The sequence below is a fragment of the Osmerus eperlanus genome, chromosome 24, assembly GCF_963692335.1.
Source record: "Osmerus eperlanus chromosome 24, fOsmEpe2.1, whole genome shotgun sequence".
Taxonomy (NCBI): Eukaryota; Metazoa; Chordata; class Actinopteri; order Osmeriformes; family Osmeridae; genus Osmerus; species Osmerus eperlanus.
This window is the reverse complement of record NC_085041.1, coordinates 234003-256058: the sequence shown is the minus strand read 5'-3', so window position 1 is coordinate 256058 and position 22056 is coordinate 234003. Positions and strand designations below refer to the sequence as shown.

The window sequence follows — 22056 nt, the reverse complement described above, 5'->3', positions numbered from 1 at the left end:
AGGGTTGAACCCTCTTCATGGCAGAAGTTATAGATCCTTACTCGTGTGTGTGTGTGTGTGTGTGTGTGTGTGTGTGTGTGTGGGGGGGGGGGGGGCTGTCGCCAAGACCGCTTCTTCAGCTGTGTGGGACTTGTTATTGTTGGTTGTTTGTGTGTGATTTTTGTATGTGATTGTTGTGTGTGATTGTGTGATTGTGGTGGTTTCTTGGTGACTTGTGGTGTGTCAGTGCTATGCAGCATCAGCCTGACTCTAGCTGAGGTTCATCTCCCCCTCTGATTACAGTGGTCCTGCTATTCTGTAATACTTCCTGTAATACCTCCTGTAATACTTCCTGTAATACTTCCTGTAATACTTCCTGTATTACTTAATGCACAGGAAGATGCTGTGAGAGGCCAACAGACCCTTGTTAATCATGACCTGAACACTCAAGTTAAGCAGTGTATGTCGCTGAGGCGTCTCAACACTGGAGATAGTCCTCTTTTATTGCAGCTATATTTTGAATACGATCTGGGTTAGATCTGGCATGACTGTCTCCTCCAGACGTCCAGTCAGCATTCCTCCAGCTTGCGGTGGAGTTGAGGGTGGTGGTGGTGGAGTTGAGGGTTTGTTGTGTTGAGGTTGTTTCCATGGGGATGATGTTTACGCCATCATCTTCCTTCCGCTTAATCAGAGCTGTGACGTGCAGCTTTGCTCTGCACCACAACCACAACCCCACGCAGATACACACACACACACACACACTCACACAGTTCAAATTACACAGCTGTCAGTAAACCATACCTAGCCTTTCTTCTCTTCTATTGCACTGGGCCTACGTCACCTGTCATCTTCATGTGTCATGGGATCTTTGTCACTAATCATTAACGCTCACGACGTAGGATCCTTAAGACTTGTATTTTTGTTTCTTTCTCATGTTTCTCCACGTGATTAAGCGTTTCTAACATGTGACCTGCTTCCCCAGGCGCAGGGTGGTGAGCGTGTGCGGCATGCAGAGGCCACTCCCCCTGCCTCAGAATGAGTGTACAAGACAGCGGCGAGGCAGCTAGCCAGGATGGACGCTCCTACCTTCTCCAGATCTACCCTCGGCTGGCGGCCCCGTCCACGGGCTGCTGCAGCCTGCAGGTTCCCAAGGACGCCACGGCCACCGCAGTGGTGCAGGACGCCACTTTGGCCCTGGGCCTGGACCCCGGACGCCTGTACGTGCTGGCCGAGGTGAAGCAGTGTGGCGGGGAGGAGTGGGTGCTGGAGGCAGGGGACCTGCCGGTGCAGAGGGTCCTGCTGTGGCCCCGCAGGGCCCAGGAGCCCCACCCCCCTGGGCAGGGCTTCTACTTCCTGCTCCAGGAGAGGAACAACGACGGCTCCATCTGCTACGTCCACCTGCCGGCCCTGAGCCGCGAGCGTGAGGCCCAGAGGCTGGCGGCCCGCGGCTTCCTGCCGCCACGCCAGGACGACTGTGATGACCTCTGCAACCTCCCCGTCCTCAACGAGGACAGCATCCTGGACAACCTGCGCAACCGCTTCCACAGCAAGAAGATCTACACCTACGCTGGCAGCATCCTCATCGCCATCAACCCTTTCAAGTTCTTGCCCATCTACAACCCCAAGTACGTGAAGATGTACGAGAACCACCAGCTGGGCAAGTTAGAGCCGCACATCTTCGCCATCGCGGACGTGTCGTACCACGCCATGCTGAGGACCCGAGTTAACCAGTGCATCGTCATCTCCGGGGAGAGCGGCTCGGGCAAGACCCAGAGCACCAACTTCCTGATCCACTGCCTGACGGCGCTCAGCCAGAAGGGCTACGCCAGCGGGGTGGAGAGAACCATCCTGGGGGCGGGGCCTGTGCTGGAGGTGAGCAGGGGGCAGCCGCGCACGTGTGTGTGTGTGTGTGTACGCTCGTGTCTGTGTATTTGAAAATGAGAGAGGCTAGGAGAGGTTAAGAGGAGAACTGTGTGTAGAACAGAAAGGATAGGTGTGTTTTCTAGAGGAGAGGGCTGACAGATGCAGGACGCCCTGCTCAGCACCTCCCAGCCCCGTGGCCGTAGCATATACACTCTCCATACAGCCTGTCTACACAGCTACAGTTCAGGATATACACTCTCCATACAGCCTGTCTACACAGCTACAGTTCAGGATATACACTCTCCATACAGCCTGTCTACACAGCTACAGTTCAGGATATACACTCTCCATACAGCCTGTCTACACAGCTACAGTTCAGGATATACACTCTCCATACAGCCTGTCTACACAGCTACAGTTCAGGATATACACTCTCCATACAGCCTGTCTACACAGCTACAGTTCAGGATATACACTCTCCATACAGCCTGTCTACACAGCTACAGTTCAGGATATACACTCTCCATACAGCCTGTCTACACAGCTACAGTTCAGGATATACACTCTCCATACAGCCTGTCTACACAGCTACAGTTCAGGATATACACTCTCCATACAGCCTGTCTACACAGCTACAGTTCAGGATATACACTCTCCATACAGCCTGTCTACACAGCTACAGTTCAGGATATACACTCTCCATACAGCCTGTCTACACAGCTACAGTTCAGGATATACACTCTCCATACAGCCTGTCTACACAGCTACAGTTCAGGATATACACTCTCCATACAGCCTGTCTACACAGCTACAGTTCAGGATATACACTCTCCATACAGCCTGTCTACACAGCTACAGTTCAGGATATACACTCTCCATACAGCCTGTCTACACAGCTACAGTTCAGCATATACACTCTCCATACAGCCTGTCTACACAGCTACAGTTCAGGATATACACTCTCCATACAGCCTGTCTACACAGCTACAGTTCAGGATATACACTCTCCATACAGCCTGTCTACACAGCTACAGTTCAGCATATACACTCTCCATACAGCCTGTCTACACAGCTACAGTTCAGGATATACACTCTCCATACAGCCTGTCTACACAGCTACAGTTCAGGATATACACTCTCCATACAGCCTGTCTACACAGCTACAGTTCAGGATATACACTCTCCATACAGCCTGTCTACACAGCTACAGTTCAGGATATACACTCTCCATACAGCCTGTCTACACAGCTACAGTTCAGGATATACACTCTCCATACAGCCTGTCTACACAGCTACAGTTCAGGATATACACTCTCCATACAGCCTGTCTACACAGCTACAGTTCAGGATATACACTCTCCATACAGCCTGTCTACACAGCTACAGTTCAGGATATACACTCTCCATACAGCCTGTCTACACAGCTACAGTTCAGGATATACACTCTCCATACAGCCTGTCTACACAGCTACAGTTCAGGATATACACTCTCCATACAGCCTGTCTACACAGCTACAGTTCAGGATATACACTCTCCATACAGCCTGTCTACACAGCTACAGTTCAGGATATACACTCTCCATACAGCCTGTCTACACAGCTACAGTTCAGGATATACACTCTCCATACAGCCTGTCTACACAGCTACAGTTCAGGATATACACTCTCCATACAGCCTGTCTACACAGCTACAGTTCAGCATATACACTCTCCATACAGCCTGTCTACACAGCTACAGTTCAGGATATACACTCTCCATACAGCCTGTCTACACAGCTACAGTTCAGGATATACACTCTCCATACAGCCTGTCTACACAGCTACAGTTCAGCATATACACTCTCCATACAGCCTGTCTACACAGCTACAGTTCAGGATATACACTCTCCATACAGCCTGTCTACACAGCTACAGTTCAGGATATACACTCTCCATACAGCCTGTCTACACAGCTACAGTTCAGGATATACACTCTCCATACAGCCTGTCTACACAGCTACAGTTCAGGATATACACTCTCCATACAGCCTGTCTACACAGCTACAGTTCAGGATATACACTCTCCATACAGCCTGTCTACACAGCTACAGTTCAGGATATACACTCTCCATACAGCCTGTCTACACAGCTACAGTTCAGGATATACACTCTCCATACAGCCTGTCTACACAGCTACAGTTCAGGATATACACTCTCCATACAGCCTGTCTACACAGCTACAGTTCAGCATATACACTCTCCATACAGCCTGTCTACACAGCTACAGTTCAGGATATACACTCTCCATACAGCCTGTCTACACAGCTACAGTTCAGGATATACACTCTCCATACAGCCTGTCTACACAGCTACAGTTCAGCATATACACTCTCCATACAGCCTGTCTACACAGCTACAGTTCAGGATATACACTCTCCATACAGCCTGTCTACACAGCTACAGTTCAGGATATACACTCTCCATACAGCCTGTCTACACAGCTACAGTTCAGGATATACACTCTCCATACAGCCTGTCTACACAGCTACAGTTCAGCATATACACTCTCCATACAGCCTGTCTACACAGCTACAGTTCAGGATATACACTCTCCATACAGCCTGTCTACACAGCTACAGTTCAGGATATACACTCTCCATACAGCCTGTCTACACAGCTACAGTTCAGGATATACACTCTCCATACAGCCTGTCTACACAGCTACAGTTCAGGATATACACTCTCCATACAGCCTGTCTACACAGCTACAGTTCAGGATATACACTCTCCATACAGCCTGTCTACACAGCTACAGTTCAGGATATACACTCTCCATACAGCCTGTCTACACAGCTACAGTTCAGGATATACACTCTCCATACAGCCTGTCTACACAGCTACAGTTCAGCATATACACTCTCCATACAGCCTGTCTACACAGCTACAGTTCAGGATATACACTCTCCATACAGCCTGTCTACACAGCTACAGTTCAGGATATACACTCTCCATACAGCCTGTCTACACAGCTACAGTTCAGCATATACACTCTCCATACAGCCTGTCTACACAGCTACAGTTCAGGATATACACTCTCCATACAGCCTGTCTACACAGCTACAGTTCAGGATATACACTCTCCATACAGCCTGTCTACACAGCTACAGTTCAGGATATACACTCTCCATACAGCCTGTCTACACAGCTACAGTTCAGGATATACACTCTCCATACAGCCTGTCTACACAGCTACAGTTCAGGATATACACTCTCCATACAGCCTGTCTACACAGCTACAGTTCAGGATATACACTCTCCATACAGCCTGTCTACACAGCTACAGTTCAGGATATACACTCTCCATACAGCCTGTCTACACAGCTACAGTTCAGGATATACACTCTCCATACAGCCTGTCTACACAGCTACAGTTCAGGATATACACTCTCCATACAGCCTGTCTACACAGCTACAGTTCAGGATATACACTCTCCATACAGCCTGTCTACACAGCTACAGTTCAGCATATACACTCTCCATACAGCCTGTCTACACAGCTACAGTTCAGGATATACACTCTCCATACAGCCTGTCTACACAGCTACAGTTCAGGATATACACTCTCCATACAGCCTGTCTACACAGCTACAGTTCAGGATATACACTCTCCATACAGCCTGTCTACACAGCTACAGTTCAGGATATACACTCTCCATACAGCCTGTCTACACAGCTACAGTTCAGGATATACACTCTCCATACAGCCTGTCTACACAGCTACAGTTCAGGATATACACTCTCCATACAGCCTGTCTACACAGCTACAGTTCAGGATATACACTCTCCATACAGCCTGTCTACACAGCTACAGTTCAGGATATACACTCTCCATACAGCCTGTCTACACAGCTACAGTTCAGGATATACACTCTCCATACAGCCTGTCTACACAGCTACAGTTCAGGATATACACTCTCCATACAGCCTGTCTACACAGCTACAGTTCAGGATATACACTCTCCATACAGCCTGTCTACACAGCTACAGTTCAGGATATACACTCTCCATACAGCCTGTCTACACAGCTACAGTTCAGGATATACACTCTCCATACAGCCTGTCTACACAGCTACAGTTCAGGATATACACTCTCCATACAGCCTGTCTACACAGCTACAGTTCAGGATATACACTCTCCATACAGCCTGTCTACACAGCTACAGTTCAGGATATACACTCTCCATACAGCCTGTCTACACAGCTACAGTTCAGGATATACACTCTCCATACAGCCTGTCTACACAGCTACAGTTCAGGATATACACTCTCCATACAGCCTGTCTACACAGCTACAGTTCAGGATATACACTCTCCATACAGCCTGTCTACACAGCTACAGTTCAGGATATACACTCTCCATACAGCCTGTCTACACAGCTACAGTTCAGGATATACACTCTCCATACAGCCTGTCTACACAGCTACAGTTCAGGATATACACTCTCCATACAGCCTGTCTACACAGCTACAGTTCAGGATATACACTCTCCATACAGCCTGTCTACACAGCTACAGTTCAGGATATACACTCTCCATACAGCCTGTCTACACAGCTACAGTTCAGGATATACACTCTCCATACAGCCTGTCTACACAGCTACAGTTCAGGATATACACTCTCCATACAGCCTGTCTACACAGCTACAGTTCAGGATATACACTCTCCATACAGCCTGTCTACACAGCTACAGTTCAGGATATACACTCTCCATACAGCCTGTCTACACAGCTACAGTTCAGGATATACACTCTCCATACAGCCTGTCTACACAGCTACAGTTCAGGATATAGACTCTCCATACAGCCTGTCTACACAGCTACAGTTCAGGTCTATAATAGACACTGTGAGTCTGAGGTGGTTTCGGTCCTCTGAGCAGAAGCTGATCACAGACAGGTTACCCTCAGAAAGGAGAACTGAGAGGGAGATGGTTGGCCCTGTTCCTTTTTGCACTCCTGCTCCATAGCTACCAAGTCATGTAAGACTGGAGCAAAAAGGAGGGTTATTTGTTACCTTGAGCACTTGCGCAAGCTTAAATCCTTGTACTGCTTTACCCATGGGGAAATGTCTGTCTTCAGTCTGGTGGTACAGATCATGGAGCCAGCACTACAGGGTCCGCTCACAGACTGTTCGTGTGTGAAACTCTGCTGTTGAGCAGGCAGATACAAGAGAGCCTGGCCCAGGGAGCCTGGCCCAAAGAGCCTCTGGCCCAAAGAGCCTCTGGTCCAGGGAGCCTCTGGCCCAAAGAGCCTCTGGCCCAAAGAGCCTCTGGCCCAGGGAGCCTCTGCCCAGGGAGCCTCTGGCCCAGGGAGCCTCTGGCCCAGGGAGCCTCTGGCCCAAAGAGCCTCTGGCCCAGGGAGCCTCTTACCCAAGGAGCCTCTGGCCCAAAGAGCCTCTGGCCCAGGGAGCCTCTGGCCCAAAGAGCCTCTGGCCCAAAGAGCCTCTGGCCCAGGGAGCCTCTGCCCAGGGAGCCTCTGGCCCAGGGAGCCTCTGGCCCAAAGAGCCTCTGGCCCAGGGAGCCTCTGGCCCAGGGAGCCTCTGGCCCAGGGAGCCTCTGGCCCAGGGAGCCTCTGGCCCAGGGAGCCTCTGGCCCAGGGAGCCTCTGGCCCAGGGAGCCTCTGGCCCAGGGAGCCTCTGCCCAGGGAGCCTCTGGCCCAGGGAGCCTCTGGCCCAGGGAGCCTCTGGCCCAGGGAGCCTCTGGCCCAGGGAGCCTCTGGCCCAGGGAGCCTCTGGCCCAGGGAGCCTCTGCCCAGGGAGCCTCTGGCCCAGGGAGCCTCTGCCCAGGGAGCCTCTGGCCCAGGGAGCCTCTGGCCCAGGGAGCCTCTGGCCCAGGGAGCCTCTGGCCCAGGGAGCCTCTGCCCAGGGAGCCTCTGGCCCAGGGAGCCTCTGGCCCAGGGAGCCTCTGGCCCAGGGAGCCTCTGGTCCAGGGAGCCTCTGGCCCAGGGAGCCTCTGCCCAGGTGGAGCAGCTCACCTGGCCTTGGTCTGGAGGAACCACTGTCTCCCAGCACAACCCCGGGAGGGTGTGGTCTCCATGGTGACAGCCTGCTGCACTCTGTCATCATGCTCAACCACAGATCTCCCTGTTTGGACCAGCCACGTTCAACACACACACACAATCTCACCACACACATCTGCTGTCATTCTCATGGTTAGACGCCTCAGGGTTGCAATTCCCATTTCAATACGTTTTTAAATGTCAGCTTCATTAACATCTTGATATGTTTGTTTTTGCTTCATGTAGTTGACAAGCGCTTCACTATACAACCTCTTTCTCCTTCACACACCCACAAGACTTCAAGCTGCTTGTTCTGAAGAGTTTGGACTGTGTCTTTAGGTTTATTCAACTTCATGCAGCACCAGCGGCGCCGCCAGCCAATTCACTTGAAGCAGTGAATGCTGGTGTGTGATGGCGTCTCTCTACATGGCCTCGGGCTTCCTCCCTGGTCATGTGATCATCACTTCCTGTAGATGTCATCTGGTGCAGGCAGGCAGTGATCACAGGAGCAGGTCTGCTGTCAGGCCCTGGGGTCCGAGTTTCTCTCATTCTCACACACACACACTCCCTAACACACACACATTCACACACACCACAAACTCATGCACAAATAAGCATACACTCACATGCACACACAAGCATGAACACCTCCGCAAAGACGAAGAAATGCGTGTGAGCTGCAGAAAGCTTGTAGGGGAATGAGGAGTTGGTGTTCCCTTCCAGGGTGTTTGGTGTTGGGAAACGAGAGGCTGCAGCTGGAGTCTGGCAGCTCAAGTCAGGGCTTCATTCCTCAGTAATGTGTCTAAAAATAACAGTCAGCAAAGCCTCATGAGGAATGTAATTTATTGGAAGTGAAACCTTCAAACAAGTATTAGTTCCTGAGACCCAATAGGATTCTTAAAGGGATAGTTCACTCTGAATGAACTGAGAATGATCTGAATGATCTGACCCCTTCCATATACCATCTAGGCACAGATAATGTATAAAAACTGTCTCGTGAACTGGCCCCCCCGAAAATGTGGACCTTCTGATTATTTATACTAGAATGAGCATCACACCTGCAGTGTTACTGAGGCAGCATCACACCTGCAGTGTTACTGAGGCAGCATCACACCTGCAGTGTTACTGAGTTTGAGGCAGCATCACACCTGCAGTGTTACTGAGTTTGAGGCAGCATCACACCTGCAGTGTTACTGAGTTTGAGGCAGCATCACACCTGCAGTGTTACTGAGGCAGCATCATACCTGCAGTGTTACTGAGGCAGCATCACACCTGCAGTGTTACTGAGCGTGAGGCAGCATCAGACCTGCAGTGTTACTGAGCGTGAGGCAGCATCAGACCTGCAGTGTTACTGAGCGTGAGGCAGCATCAGACCTGCAGTGTTACTGAGCGTGAGGCAGCATCACACCTGCAGCGTTACTGAGCGTGAGGCAGCATCACACCTGCAGTGTTACTGAGCGTGAGGCAGCATCACACCTACAGTGTTACTGAGCGTGAGGCAGCATCAGACCCCCCCTCCCCCAGTCAGCACCGTTTGGCAGTCAGTCTACCTATCCCAGAGTGCAGTGCTTCCCCAGGCCTGTGGTGTGACCAGCAGACTGAGGCAGGCCTGTAATCACCAGAGGGGCTGTCTCTGCAGGGCTCAGCCCACAGCCAGGGCCTCCACCCAGGCTTCCTGAAATCCCCCTCCCCCCCTGGAACTGTGGAGGACTTGTGGAGGGACTCAGACCAACATGAAATGCAGTTTTACAGAAGGAATAGTTCCTTTTCTTTTATGTGGGTGGCAGTCATTTTTTAAATTACTTGTTTTAAAGATACCAACCTCATTCCTTTTGAAGTCAGTCTTGTTCTGCAGGTCAAACTACTATGTACATCATAGTATGTACTATCTACTATCTACATCATCATTTTGTATACGTTTTGGGATGTTCTTTGGTTTCTTGTTTGTGGAAGTGCAGTCCACCTCTGAGTGGTTAAAAGTTAAGGCTGGCTTGCTGTGAGGAGGTTCCAGGAGAGAACATGGTTAGGAGGTTCCAGGAGAGAACATGGTGAGGAGGTTCCAGGAGAGAACATGGTTAGGAGGTTCCAGGAGAGAACATGGTGAGGAGGTTTCCAGGAGAGAACATGGTTAGGAGGTTCCAGGAGAGAACATGGTTAGGAGGTTTCCAGGAGAGAACATGGTTAGGAGGTTCCAGGAGAGAACATGGTTAGGAGGTTCCAGGAGAGAACATGGTGAGGAGGTTCCAGGAGAGAACATGGTTAGGACATTCCAGGAGAGAACATGGTTAGGAGGTTCCAGGAGAGAACATGGTGAGGACGTTCCAGGTGAGAACATGGTTAGGAGGTTCCAGGAGAGAACATGGTGAGGAGGTTTCCAGGAGAGAACATGGTTAGGAGGTTCCAGGAGAGAACATGGTGAGGAGGTTCCAGGAGAGAACATAGTTAGGAGGTTTCCAAGAGAGAACATGGTGAGGAGGTTCCAGGAGAGAACATGGTGAGGAGGTTCCAGGAGAGAACATGGTTAGGAGGTTCCAGGAGAGAACATGGTGAGGAGGTTCCAGGAGAGAACATGGTTAGGAGGTTCCAGGAGAGAACATGGTGAGGAGGTTCCAGGAGAGAACATGGTTAGGAGGTTCCAGGAGAGAACATGGTTAGGAGGTTTCCAGGAGAAAACATGGTTAGGAGGTTCCAGGAGAGAACATGGTGAGGAGGTTCCAGGAGAGAACATGGTTAGGAGGTTCCAGGAGATAACATGGTTAGGAGGTTCCAGGAGAGAACATGGTGAGGAGGTTTCCAGGAGAGAACATGGTGAGGAAGTTCAATGCAGTTCTGTGGCTGGATTGACAGATGTACACTTACTGCTCTCGTTCTGTTCTGTAGATGAAACGTAAAAACACTCAACAGCAGCTTTAGGGTAAAGATAATCAGATACAACCAGTTTCCCATATGTCGCAATAGTTTAGTATTACTATTGTCCTGCATTGTGGGATTGATGTCTACAAAAGAGTTGAGCTGAAAGCTGCACTATGCTCCTCAGAACCGGTCCTACTGGTTCCTCTGTACTTCTACAGTGTTGTCTTCAGCTCCTCCTCTTACAGAGATGTGTGTTGACTGTTGGCGGTCTTACTGTTGTTTTTGGTCTTTATTATTGTGGATTCGTGTTTCAGTGGCCGTGCTGGAGAACAGAGAACAGAGGTCAGAGGTGTCAGAGGTGAGAGGTCACCTGGGGTCAGTGCTGAGTTCAACGGTGAGGTGATACCATAGCCTGGTTATCAGTGGATAATCTAAACCTCTGGTTACCTGATTAGCTGTCCTCAAATTGTTTTGACTGCTGCAGTTTGCTCCTAACTACAGAGGAGAACCATGACTCGGTCTGTGCTGGTCATGTTAGTTGCTGTTCAGATGCAGTGTAGCAGCCAGGCTTTGTTCTGGTGTGTTTCTGCTAGCCAGCCCTCTGCTGGCCTAGCTGCCACACTGCATCTGGACCAGGACCCAGGATGACATCATTATGGATCAAATAGCACAGTGTGATGACTCAGAGAGCTGGCTCAGCACTCACCCCACCACCACAACTACCCTCTCCTGCCCCTCGATTGCCCTGCCTAGTCTGCCCTGACAGTCATCCATTTTGAGAGTCAATGCTCTTAATATAGATTGCATATCCGGTTAAAATGAGTCATACTTTTTTTGTGATCCCCAGCTAGACTAGCAGAGTAAATGTTAACAGGGTGGATTGTTTTAATTGAAGGGTTTATTGACTGAGTGATTATTGGGTATACCAAAAAAAACACACAGTCTATCACTCAGACAGGAAGTTCCTGTCATCTGCAAATCTCTTCTCAGGAAGTGGAACTTTTGCACCACAGGAAGTGCACAGGATCACAGGATTCGCTCTCGCCATTGGCCGGTTTTGTCGCCGGGTGGTGATGACAAGCAGCTGTATTGTTGCTCAGGAAGTCTAGTGGAGTAATTGGCTATTTTGCGTGTCTGTTGTTGAGCTCCCAGCTTGTTTCCTCTCCTGCTGAGACTGAGCAGAGTGTCAGACAGCTGCTGCAGCCAGACCCTTCTGCAGCCAGACCCTTCTGCAGCCAGACCCTTCTGCAGCCAGACCCTTCTGCAGCCAGACCCTTCTGCAGCCAGACCCTGCTGCAGCCAGACCCTGCTGCAGCCAGACCCTGCTGCAGCCAGACCCTGCTGCAGCCAGACCCTGCTGCAGCCAGACCCAACAGCAACATGGAGAGACTCCAGCCTTTTGATCTCTCTCATATCTCCAGAGCTGTTCAGCCCACTAGCCACCTGGGTGGGACCTGTGTGTTGTTGTCTAGGACCTAATCATTACTGATCATTACCGTTGTCATAGCTTCATTAGCGTTGTATGATGAAAATGTCTGAGCAGACCTATGGTGGCTGGAATGTGCTAGCATCACATGCTAGCCACACATGCTAGCCGGTAGACATTTGGCACATAGCTATTTAGTCGTAAGCTTGTTCAGGTGTTAGCACGCTAGCTTGGTCTGTCCATTCAGATATTGTCAAGCTAGCTATTATGGTATGCTTATTCAGATGACACTACGTAACCTTAATTGGAAGATTGACAAAGCCCTTCGTTGTCTGATTGGCTGGCTGACATAGTTGTCTAGCTGCCTGGCGGACTGATGGACTGATGGGTTAGTCTTCTGGGCTTCTGTCTCAAGTGTTCTTGTGTGAACGTCCCCGGCCCCACGTCACTGTCTCTCTCCTGTCTCTCTATCTCTCTCTATCTCTCTCTATCTCTCTCTCACTGGCCTTTTGTCTGCTAACTGGAGCAGCAGCAAAGGCCAATCATAAAGAAGTTGTCCACAGAAGGCAGCTGTTTATTCTCAACCAGCAACACCATCATCATCACTGTTAGCATCATGTGAATCCCCGATAGCGTTTTGTACTATGAATGCCCTCATGGTCTCATCCACGCTATGTTCTTATGCAGGGGACACGGGGCCATGACGCTATGTCCGTCATGGCCCCCGGTGTGTCAGCCAGGCCTTTGATAAGCCCTTCTTCTTCTGCTCCAGCCAGGTGTCGGTGCTTGGCCATGATTATATTATATCAAATGTGCCGATCAATAATGTAGCTGTTTAGTAAGCAGCTGAGTGTGTTGCCGAGGGGCGATGCAGTGTGTTGCCGAGGGGCGATGCAGGCCGAGGGGCTGAGGAGGCGTGATCAGGAAGCAGAAGTTCTCCCTCTCTGATAGTTCTGGCTCTGAGACTGGAAATATACTGGGGGGTCTACTTCCCCACAAAGAAACCAGTCAGGGCAGCCAGATACACCATGACACGTCCTGAATACACACACACAGGCTTGCACATACACACTAGGGCAGCCAGATACACCATGACACGTCCTGAATACACACACACACAGGCTTGCACATACACACTAGGGTAAATCTTGTAAACCTCTCATTCAAATGTATATATTTTCTTCCAATCCTCCTCTCTCCTTTCCGCTTCTCTCCTCCCCTAAACTCTTCTTGGCTCTCTACTCCCTTCCTCGTGTTAGGGCTTTCTCCTCTTCCTCCCTCTCCAGTCTGTGTCTCATCAGTCTACCGCAGTATCTTTACAGCCGTATCTTTGCAGCCGTATGCAGATGAGCTTGTTTCCATGGTGCCTCTGCCTGGGCAGCCATTCAGCTGCTTTCTCGTCTGCTTCCCAGCCGGTCACAAAGACCTGAGGGTCTGAATCTGAATGATGCAGTGACGTGTTCAGCATTCCCTCCAGGCCTGAGGGGCCAGGCCCGGAGGAGGGTTCCCAGGGTCCCCTAGCCCTCCTGGGGACGTCTGGGGGACACACTGGGCAGCGTTCACAGGGATGAACTATCAGTGCCAACTGACACAGCCCTCGTCCAGGCCGCTTTCTATGGCAGCCCACCCTAATAAACAAGGACTGTGTACACACAGTCTTTGACATGCATATCTGTACTCTCTCATATACATACATACACTCTTTCTCTCTGTCTCTCTCTCTCACATACACACACATATCCATACATACACAGTATACACATGGTCTTTCACACACATACCCTCTCTCTCTCACACACACACACACACACACGTGTATACACACTGCAGCTAGAGTGTGTTGAGCCCCAGCAGGGCTGCGTGTGATGACACAATAGAATCTGGCCTTGAGTGATGACATCACACCTGAGCAGGAAGCTCTTCCTCGTGAGAAAAGCCCAGCAGCTGGTGTAGAGAGGGTTGGGTCCCAGACTGAGATCAGGGACAGAGAGCAGCATGAAGGAGTGGCAGGGCTGTTGGAGGAAGAGGGTCATGGTTAGTGAAAAAGAACGGTCCAGGACTCTTAATCAGCCCTCTGAATCCACCACTGTATCAAGCTCACCCTGCAACTGCTGCTCACTGACAACGTGGCTCCTCTTTACCACTGAGGCCACTTCTCCCATGGCAGCCTTTGGCCTGTTTGGTGTGTGTTTGTGTGTTTGAACAGGGCTGTTATCTCTCTCTCGCTCCCTCTCTCCGCTATCTCCTGTTGATCTGGTGAAGCCTCACTGTCTAATCAGCTTTTTGTTTAGCTTCTCCTCTTTTGAATAACTATGCCTTCACTCCCACACACACTTGCCGTCAGAGAGCAGCGTGACGTTTCCTCCCTCTCTGTCTGCAGGCATTTGGAAATGCAAAGACGGCCCACAACAACAACTCCAGCCGCTTCGGAAAGTTCATCCAGGTGAACTACCTGGAAAGTGGGGTGGTGAGAGGGTAAGTCACCACAACATGCGTGTGTGTGTGTACTCGTATGGGTGTGGACACATGTACTTTACCATAGAAGGTCAGTGTGTGTGTGTGTGTTTTCAGTTCAAATTCCTCTTTCATTTTTGCGGCGAGCCTGCTGGTCGCACCTGTTCCTCCTCCTGTCCCTCCAGGGTCTGACTGGGACCTGTGTCATCGCATGCTTTGCCCCTCCTCTTCCTCCTTGGACAGGAAGTCTTACAAATCCAGACGTGAAGAACACAGTCAAGTTACACTGTGTCCATTTTATTTCTTGTTATTGTGACTTACTGCAGAGAGGATTTACTGCATAATTTCAAGCCTTAGTTCTAGTTACATTTGTTTCTGTGAAAACCAATCAAGCCAGAGCTTCTCTCACAGGGCTTGTTGATTATTGAGGACGAGGGTTCAAATCCATGCTCTGCAAATGCTTTGTTTCCTGTTGTGTGTGTGTGTGTGTGTGTGTGTGTGTATAAGCCTCCCACCCTCTCCTCAGTACCTGTTGACAGATATATATATATCGAGTAGACTGCTGACCATGCTAATGCGCCAGTCCACATCCCTGGCAGGCCGTCTCCAGAAGACAGGCTCCTGTTGGAGCCACCAGGGGCCTGCCTCTGCCCTCTGGCCCCAGCACGATGCAGTCTGCTGGCCTGCCGCTGGCCGACAGCCTCCCTACCCTCCACAGGCCTCAGCAACTGAGCATGTTGGCGGTCATGTTGCTCTGCTCTCTGGGAGCTGCTCCTGTGGTCGGCTTTGTTCTTCAGCCCTCTGCCTGAGCATCCCCATCTCCCACACTGCAGACCACTCCCACACTGCAGACCACTCTCACACTGCAGACCACTCCCACACTGCAGACCACTCCCACACTGCAGACCACTCCCACACTGCAGACCACTCCCACACTGCAGACCACTCTCACACTGCAGACCACTCCCACACTGCAGACCACTCCCACACTGCAGACCACTCCCACACTGCAGACCACTCCCACACTGCAGACCACTCCCACACTGCAGACCACTCCCACACTGCAGACCACTCCCACTCTGCAGACCACTCCCACACTGCAGACCACTCCCACTCTGCAGACCACTCCCACACTGCAGACCACTCCCACACTGCAGACCACTCCCACACTGCAGACCACTCCCACACTGCAGACCACTCCCACTCTGCAGACCACTCCCACACTGCAGACCACTCTCACACTGCAGACCACTCCCACACTGCAGACCACTCCCACTCTGCAGACCACTCCCACACTGCAGACCACTCCCACGCTGCAGACCACTCCCACGCTGCAGACCACTCTCACGCTGCAGACCACTCTCACGCTGCAGACCACTCTCACGCTGCAGACCACTCCCACTCTGCAGACCACTGTCACGCTGCAGACCACTCCCACTCTGCAGACCACTCCCACGCTGCAGACCACTGTCACGCTGCAGACCACTCCCATGCTGCAGACCACTCCCACTCTGCAGACCACTCCCACGCTGCAGACCACTCCCACGCTGCAGACCACTCTCACGCTGCAGACCACTCTCACGCTGCAGACCACTCTCACGCTGCAGACCACTCCCACTCTGCAGACCACTCCCACGCTGCAGACCACTCTCACGCTGCAGACCACTCCCACTCTGCAGACCACTCCCACGCTGCAGACCACTCCCACGCTGCAGACCACTCCCACTCTGCAGACCACTCCCACGCTGCAGACCACTCCCACATGACCCCACACACATGAACCCCCCACACACATGACCCCACACACTCACACATGACCCCCCACACACACACACATGCACTACACAGCTCAGTGAAAGAATCAGATGACCTTCAGTATCAATTGATTATTGTCTCTTTCCTTTTCTCCTCTTCCCCCAACACCCTCTCTTCTCTCATCCTCTCTTCTTTTCTGTTTCTCTCTCAACCTTTCTCTCTTTTTCATCCTCTTTCGACCCCCCCCCCCCCCAGTGCTGTGGTGGAGAAGTATCTCCTGGAGAAGTCTCGTCTGGTCTCCCGAGAGAAGAACGAGAGGTAAGGATGAACAAGAGGTTTTGTTAGGGTTAGTGTGACCCTTAGGGTTAGGGTTAGTGTGACCCTTAACCCTGCCTCCACACTGAGACGCTCCCCAGGGTGAGACGCTCCCCAGGGTGAGACGCTCCCCTATCCTGTATTACCTACATATAATACCTACCATGTATGCATCATGTTAAGTGCCTAACATGTCTGTCTGTCTGTAGGAAGTACCATGTGTTTATCGTGTGTGTGTGTGTAACAGGAAGTACCATGTGTGTGTGTGTGTAACAGGAAGTACCATGTGTTTATCGTGTGTGTGTGTAACAGGAAGTACCATGTGTTTATCGTGTGTGTGTGTGTGTAACATGAAGTACCATGTGTTTATCGTGTGTGTGTGTGTGTGTAACAGGAAGTACCATGTGTTTATTATGTGTGTGTGTGTGTAACATGAAGTACCATGTGTTTATTATGTGTGTGTGTGTGTGTAACATGAAGTACCATGTGTTTATCGTGTGTCTGTAGGAACTACCATGTGTTCTACTACCTCCTGCTGGGTGCTTCAGAGGAGGAGCGCAGAGAGTTCAAACTGCTGCAGCCTGAGGAGTACCTGTACCTCCGACAGGTACTGTGAAACACGCCCAGACACACCCTCCCTACCCTGCTCTCCCAGACACACCCTCCCTACCCTGCTCTCCCAGACACACCCTCCCTACCCTGCTCTCCCAGACACACCCTCTGTACTCTGCTCTCCCGGAAACCCCCCCGCACTGACATTGATCCTCCAGCTCATGTAGATCCAGTCCCCATCACCTTCTTACTCTCTCCCCCCTCCAGGAGAACTTCAGGATTGAAGATGAAGAGGACTTGCGTCATGACTTCGAGCGTCTTCAGCAGGCCATGGAGATGGTTGGCTTCCTGGCCGCCACCAAGAAACAGTGAGTGTCTGTGAGGGCTTTCCTGTTTTGACAAACTCACTCTACAAAGACTGGGACCCTGGTTTCCTGGGGTGTGTGTATGTGTGTAAGTTTCACTGTCTCCCCCCCCGCAGGATCTTCTCTGTGCTGTCTGCCATCTTGTACCTGGGTAACGTGACATACAGGAAGAAGGCGACCGGGAGGGAGGAGGGGCTGGATGTGGGCCCTCCAGAAGTGCTGGCCACCCTGTCAGACCTGCTCCAGGTGGGTCAGGCCTGCTCACAGGGAGGGTTCACCTAGCTTCTAGTGGATGCTGAGTTATGTGTAAGGGCAGCACTGTCATGTTGGCAGCTATTAAGAATTGTGAGACCAACCGGTGTGTGTGTCCACCAGGTGAAAGAGGAGCTGTTGGTGGAGGCGTTGACTAAGAGGAAGACGGTTACAGTTAATGACAAGCTGATTCTGCCTTACAGCCACAGTGAGGTATACACCCCTCACCCATCCCTGCCACCATACAGGCCTCACCCATCCCTGCCACCATACAGGCCTCACCCATCCCTGCCACCATACAGGCCTTCTGTCTCTCACTGCTTCTCCACCTACCTCTCTTCCTTTCCTTCGCTGTCTCTAACCCTAACCCTTCTCTGTCTCTAACCCTAACCCGTCTCTCCTCCTGTCTGTCAGGCCATCACAGCCAGAGACAGCATGGCCAAGTCTCTGTACAGTGCTCTGTTTGACTGGATCGTCCTGCGCATCAATCACGCTCTACTCAACAAGAAGGATATGGAGGAGTCTGTCCCTGTGAGACCCTGCACACACAAGCTCACTCACACACACTCATGAACATAGACACACACACGCACTCACACATGTGTGAGCACACACATGCATGCTGACCCGTGAACATGATTTATGCTTCTTTCTGTTCCAGTGTCTGTCCATCGGTGTGTTGGATATATTTGGCTTTGAGGACTTTGCCACCAACAGCTTTGAGCAATTCTGCATCAACTACGCTAATGAGCAGCTTCAGTACTACTTCAACCAGCACATATTTAAACTGGAGCAGGTGAGCTGTCTGTCTCTCTGCCTGTCTGTCTCTCTGCCTGCCTGTCTGTCCATTTTCTCTCTGTCTCTGCTAGGGATGCGACGTTTATAGATTTTGATGGTATGATTTTAGTCTGAGGAATAATCATGGTTTCGATTGTTTCTAAAGGTTTGAAAACTATTTTCTACCAAGTTACGAAAGGTTAAACATTTTTTTGAAAAGGTGGAGGGAGCGAGGTGAATAGCAAATGGGATGTGAGATGAGCGGTTACGTGACACTGACACATTACATTCAGAAAAGTAACATTTTCCAAATAGGTTAAAAGAAATATTTAAGTCACTCATTGTTGTAATTACATGTTAGCGTGAACAGGTGTAGGCGACTATTTGAAACCACTAAACTTCACCGCTGAGAGGCTGAGTAGGGGAAACTAAGGTGCCAGACGCTCTTGCTGCCTCGTGGAAGTCGCTTTGGATAAAAGTGTCTGCTACATGCGTAAATGTAACGATCATGGATCCAAAGACTGCGTTTTGTAGATTTATTTGCATGTGAAACGAACAAGGTTGTGCATCCAATACATTCCATAGTAGTTTCACTTTCATACGAGATGGTGTTCAGAAGTCACAACTTCAACATCACAACGTGTTACGTGCAGTTTTGAGGGGGTACATCATGCGTCTGGTGGGGGGGGGGAGGGGGGGGGTACATCATGCGTCTGGTGGGGGGGTACGTGCAGGTTGAGGGGGTGATTGAGGTTGAGGGGTTAGGGTTATACCCCTCAACCCAGGTTGAGGGGTATTGATTAGGATGTTGTGATCAATCACCTGATAACGGACACCCCTGCAGCCAATCAGAATTGAGTATTCACCCAGACCATGGTATAAGTGATGATAAATCTCATACTATCAGCTCAAGCTAGCAGAAAATGTCCTGATTTTGTACAGGCGTTAATTGTAACATCAGTTAATAGCTGCATCCCTAGTGTCTCTCTCTCGCTCTGTCTCTCTCTGTCGCTCTCTGTCTCTCTCTCTGTCTCTCTCTCTGTCTGGCTCTCTGTCTGTCTCTCTGTCTCTCTCTCTGTCTGGCTCTCTGTCTGGCTCTCTGTCTGGCTCTCTGTCTGGCTCTCTGTCTGGCTCTCTGTCTGTCTCTCTCTCTGGCTCTCTCTCTGTCTCTCTCTCTCTCTCTCTGTCTGGCTCTCTGTCTCTCTCTCTGTCTGGCTCTCTGTCTCTCTCTCTCTGTCTCTCTCTCTCTCTCTCTGTCTCTCTCTCTGTCTGTCTCTCTGTCTGGCTCTCAGTCTGGCTCTCTGTCTGTCTCTCTGTCTCTCTCTCTGTCTCTCTCTCTGTCTCTCTCTGTCTGTCTCTCTCTTTCTCTCTCTGTCTGGCTCTCTGTCTCTCTCTCTGTCTCTGTCTCTGGCTCTTCTGTTGCCGTATTATCCAGCTATAAGTCTTCTTTCCCCCCCCCCCCCCCATCACCAGGAGGAGTACCAGGGCGAGGGCATCACCTGGCACAACATCGATTACACAGACAACGTGGGATGCATCCACCTGATCAGCAGGAAGCCCACAGGCCTGCTGTACCTGCTGGATGAGGAGAGCAAGTAGGACCCCTCGCCACCCCCAAACCCCCCCCTCACAGGAACAGTCCTCACATTTTGGTTGCCTGGATGGCTAGGTCCTGGTATCAACAGGAGTGACTTGCCTTCCATCTCATCCCCTCTGCTTTTCTACTCTCTCCTTCCTGCCTCCCTCCTCCTCTCTGTCTTCTCCTCTTTCTCCATCTCTTCTCCTCCTCCTCCCTCTCTTCTCCTCCTCCTTCTCTTCTCCTCTTCCTTGTCTCCCTACTCCCTCCCTCCAGTTTCCCCCATGCCACTGATAAGACCCTGTTGGCCAAGTTCAAGCAGCAGCACCAGGGCAACAGGTACTTTGTGCCCACGCCGGTCATGGAGCCAGCCTTCGTTATCCAGCACTTTGCCGGGAGGGTCAAGTACCAGATCACGGTAGGAGCCTCTAACATGACCACACACTGGTCTACTAACATGACCACACACTGGTCTACTAACATGACCACACACTGGTCTACTAACATGACCACACACTGGTCTACTAACATGACCACACACTGGTCTCCTAACATGACCACACACTGGTCTACTAACATGACCACACACTGGTCTACTAACATGACCACACACTGGTCTCCTAACATGACCACACACTGGTCTACTAACATGACCACACACTGGTCTACTAACATGACCACACACTGGTCTACTAACATGACCACACACTGGTCTACTAACATGACCACACACTGGTCTACTAACATGACCACACACTGGTCTCCTAACATGACCACACACTGGTCTACTAACATGACCACACACTGGTCTACTAACATGACCACACACTGGTCTCCTAACATGACCACACACTGGTCTACTAACATGACCACACACTGGTCTACTAACATGACCACACACTGGTCTCCTAACATGACCACACACTGGTCTACTAACATGACCACACACTGGTCTACTAACATGACCACACACTGGTCTCCTAACATGACCACAGCTGCTGTTACAGTAAACCTGTATGTTATCCATCTCCTTCACCTGGATCTGCTAAGCGATGCTCCTGTTTCCCAACAGGACTTCCGTGAGAAGAACACGGACCACATGCGTCCGGACATCGTGGCGCTCCTGAGGAGCAGTGACCGGGCGTTTGTGCGGCAGCTGATCGGCATGGACCCGGTGGCCATGTTCCGCTGGGCCGTGCTGCGGGCGGCCGTCCGCGGTCTGGCCGGCTTCAACCAGGCAGGGAGCCGCCGTGCCGCCAGGACTGCAGGTCAGACACAGCCTACCAGAACCACACATGCCAGAACCACACACAAGAACCACACACACCAGAACCACACACGCCAGAATCACACACGCCAGAACCACACACGCCAGAACCACACCAGAACTACACGCACCAGAACCACACACCAGAACCACACGCACAAGAACCACACACACCAGAACCACACACAAGAACCACACACAAAAACCACACAAGAACCACACACACCAGAACCACACACACCAGAACCACACACACCAGAACCACACACACCAGAACCACACACCAGAACTACACACACCAGAACCACACGCACAAGAACCACACCAGAACCACACCAGAACCACACGCACAAGAACCACACCAGAACCACACCAGAACCACACACACCACTCCCCAGCACACTACAGCCCTAGTTGTTGGGAGCCTTGTGTGACCAGCTGACCAGGAGGCTGTTTGAGTGGATCTCACAGATCAGGGGGGTATTCGTCGTAGCTTGCTAAGCGGTTTAGCGAGCTAATTTTCAGGCTAAGATAAAAAATGCCCCTCTTTTTGGTTCGTGGAAGCAACTTTCGATAAATCACAATAGTA

General features: G+C 50.9%; 1 protein-coding gene across 1 annotated transcript in view; it reads left to right on the top strand.

Moving 5' to 3' along the window:
* The window catches only part of LOC134011213 (unconventional myosin-IXb-like), a 69677-nt gene that overhangs the window by 15203 nt on the left and 32418 nt on the right, over positions 1-22056 (top strand). The window contains 12 exon segments of the mRNA XM_062450732.1: positions 962-1851; positions 14535-14629; positions 16619-16681; positions 17186-17285; positions 17498-17598; positions 17712-17841; positions 17971-18060; positions 18262-18378; positions 18509-18643; positions 20098-20219; positions 20477-20618; positions 21273-21468. Of these exon segments, the coding sequence (XP_062306716.1) occupies positions 1015-1851; positions 14535-14629; positions 16619-16681; positions 17186-17285; positions 17498-17598; positions 17712-17841; positions 17971-18060; positions 18262-18378; positions 18509-18643; positions 20098-20219; positions 20477-20618; positions 21273-21468 (2128 nt within the window). The 5' untranslated portion in view covers positions 962-1014.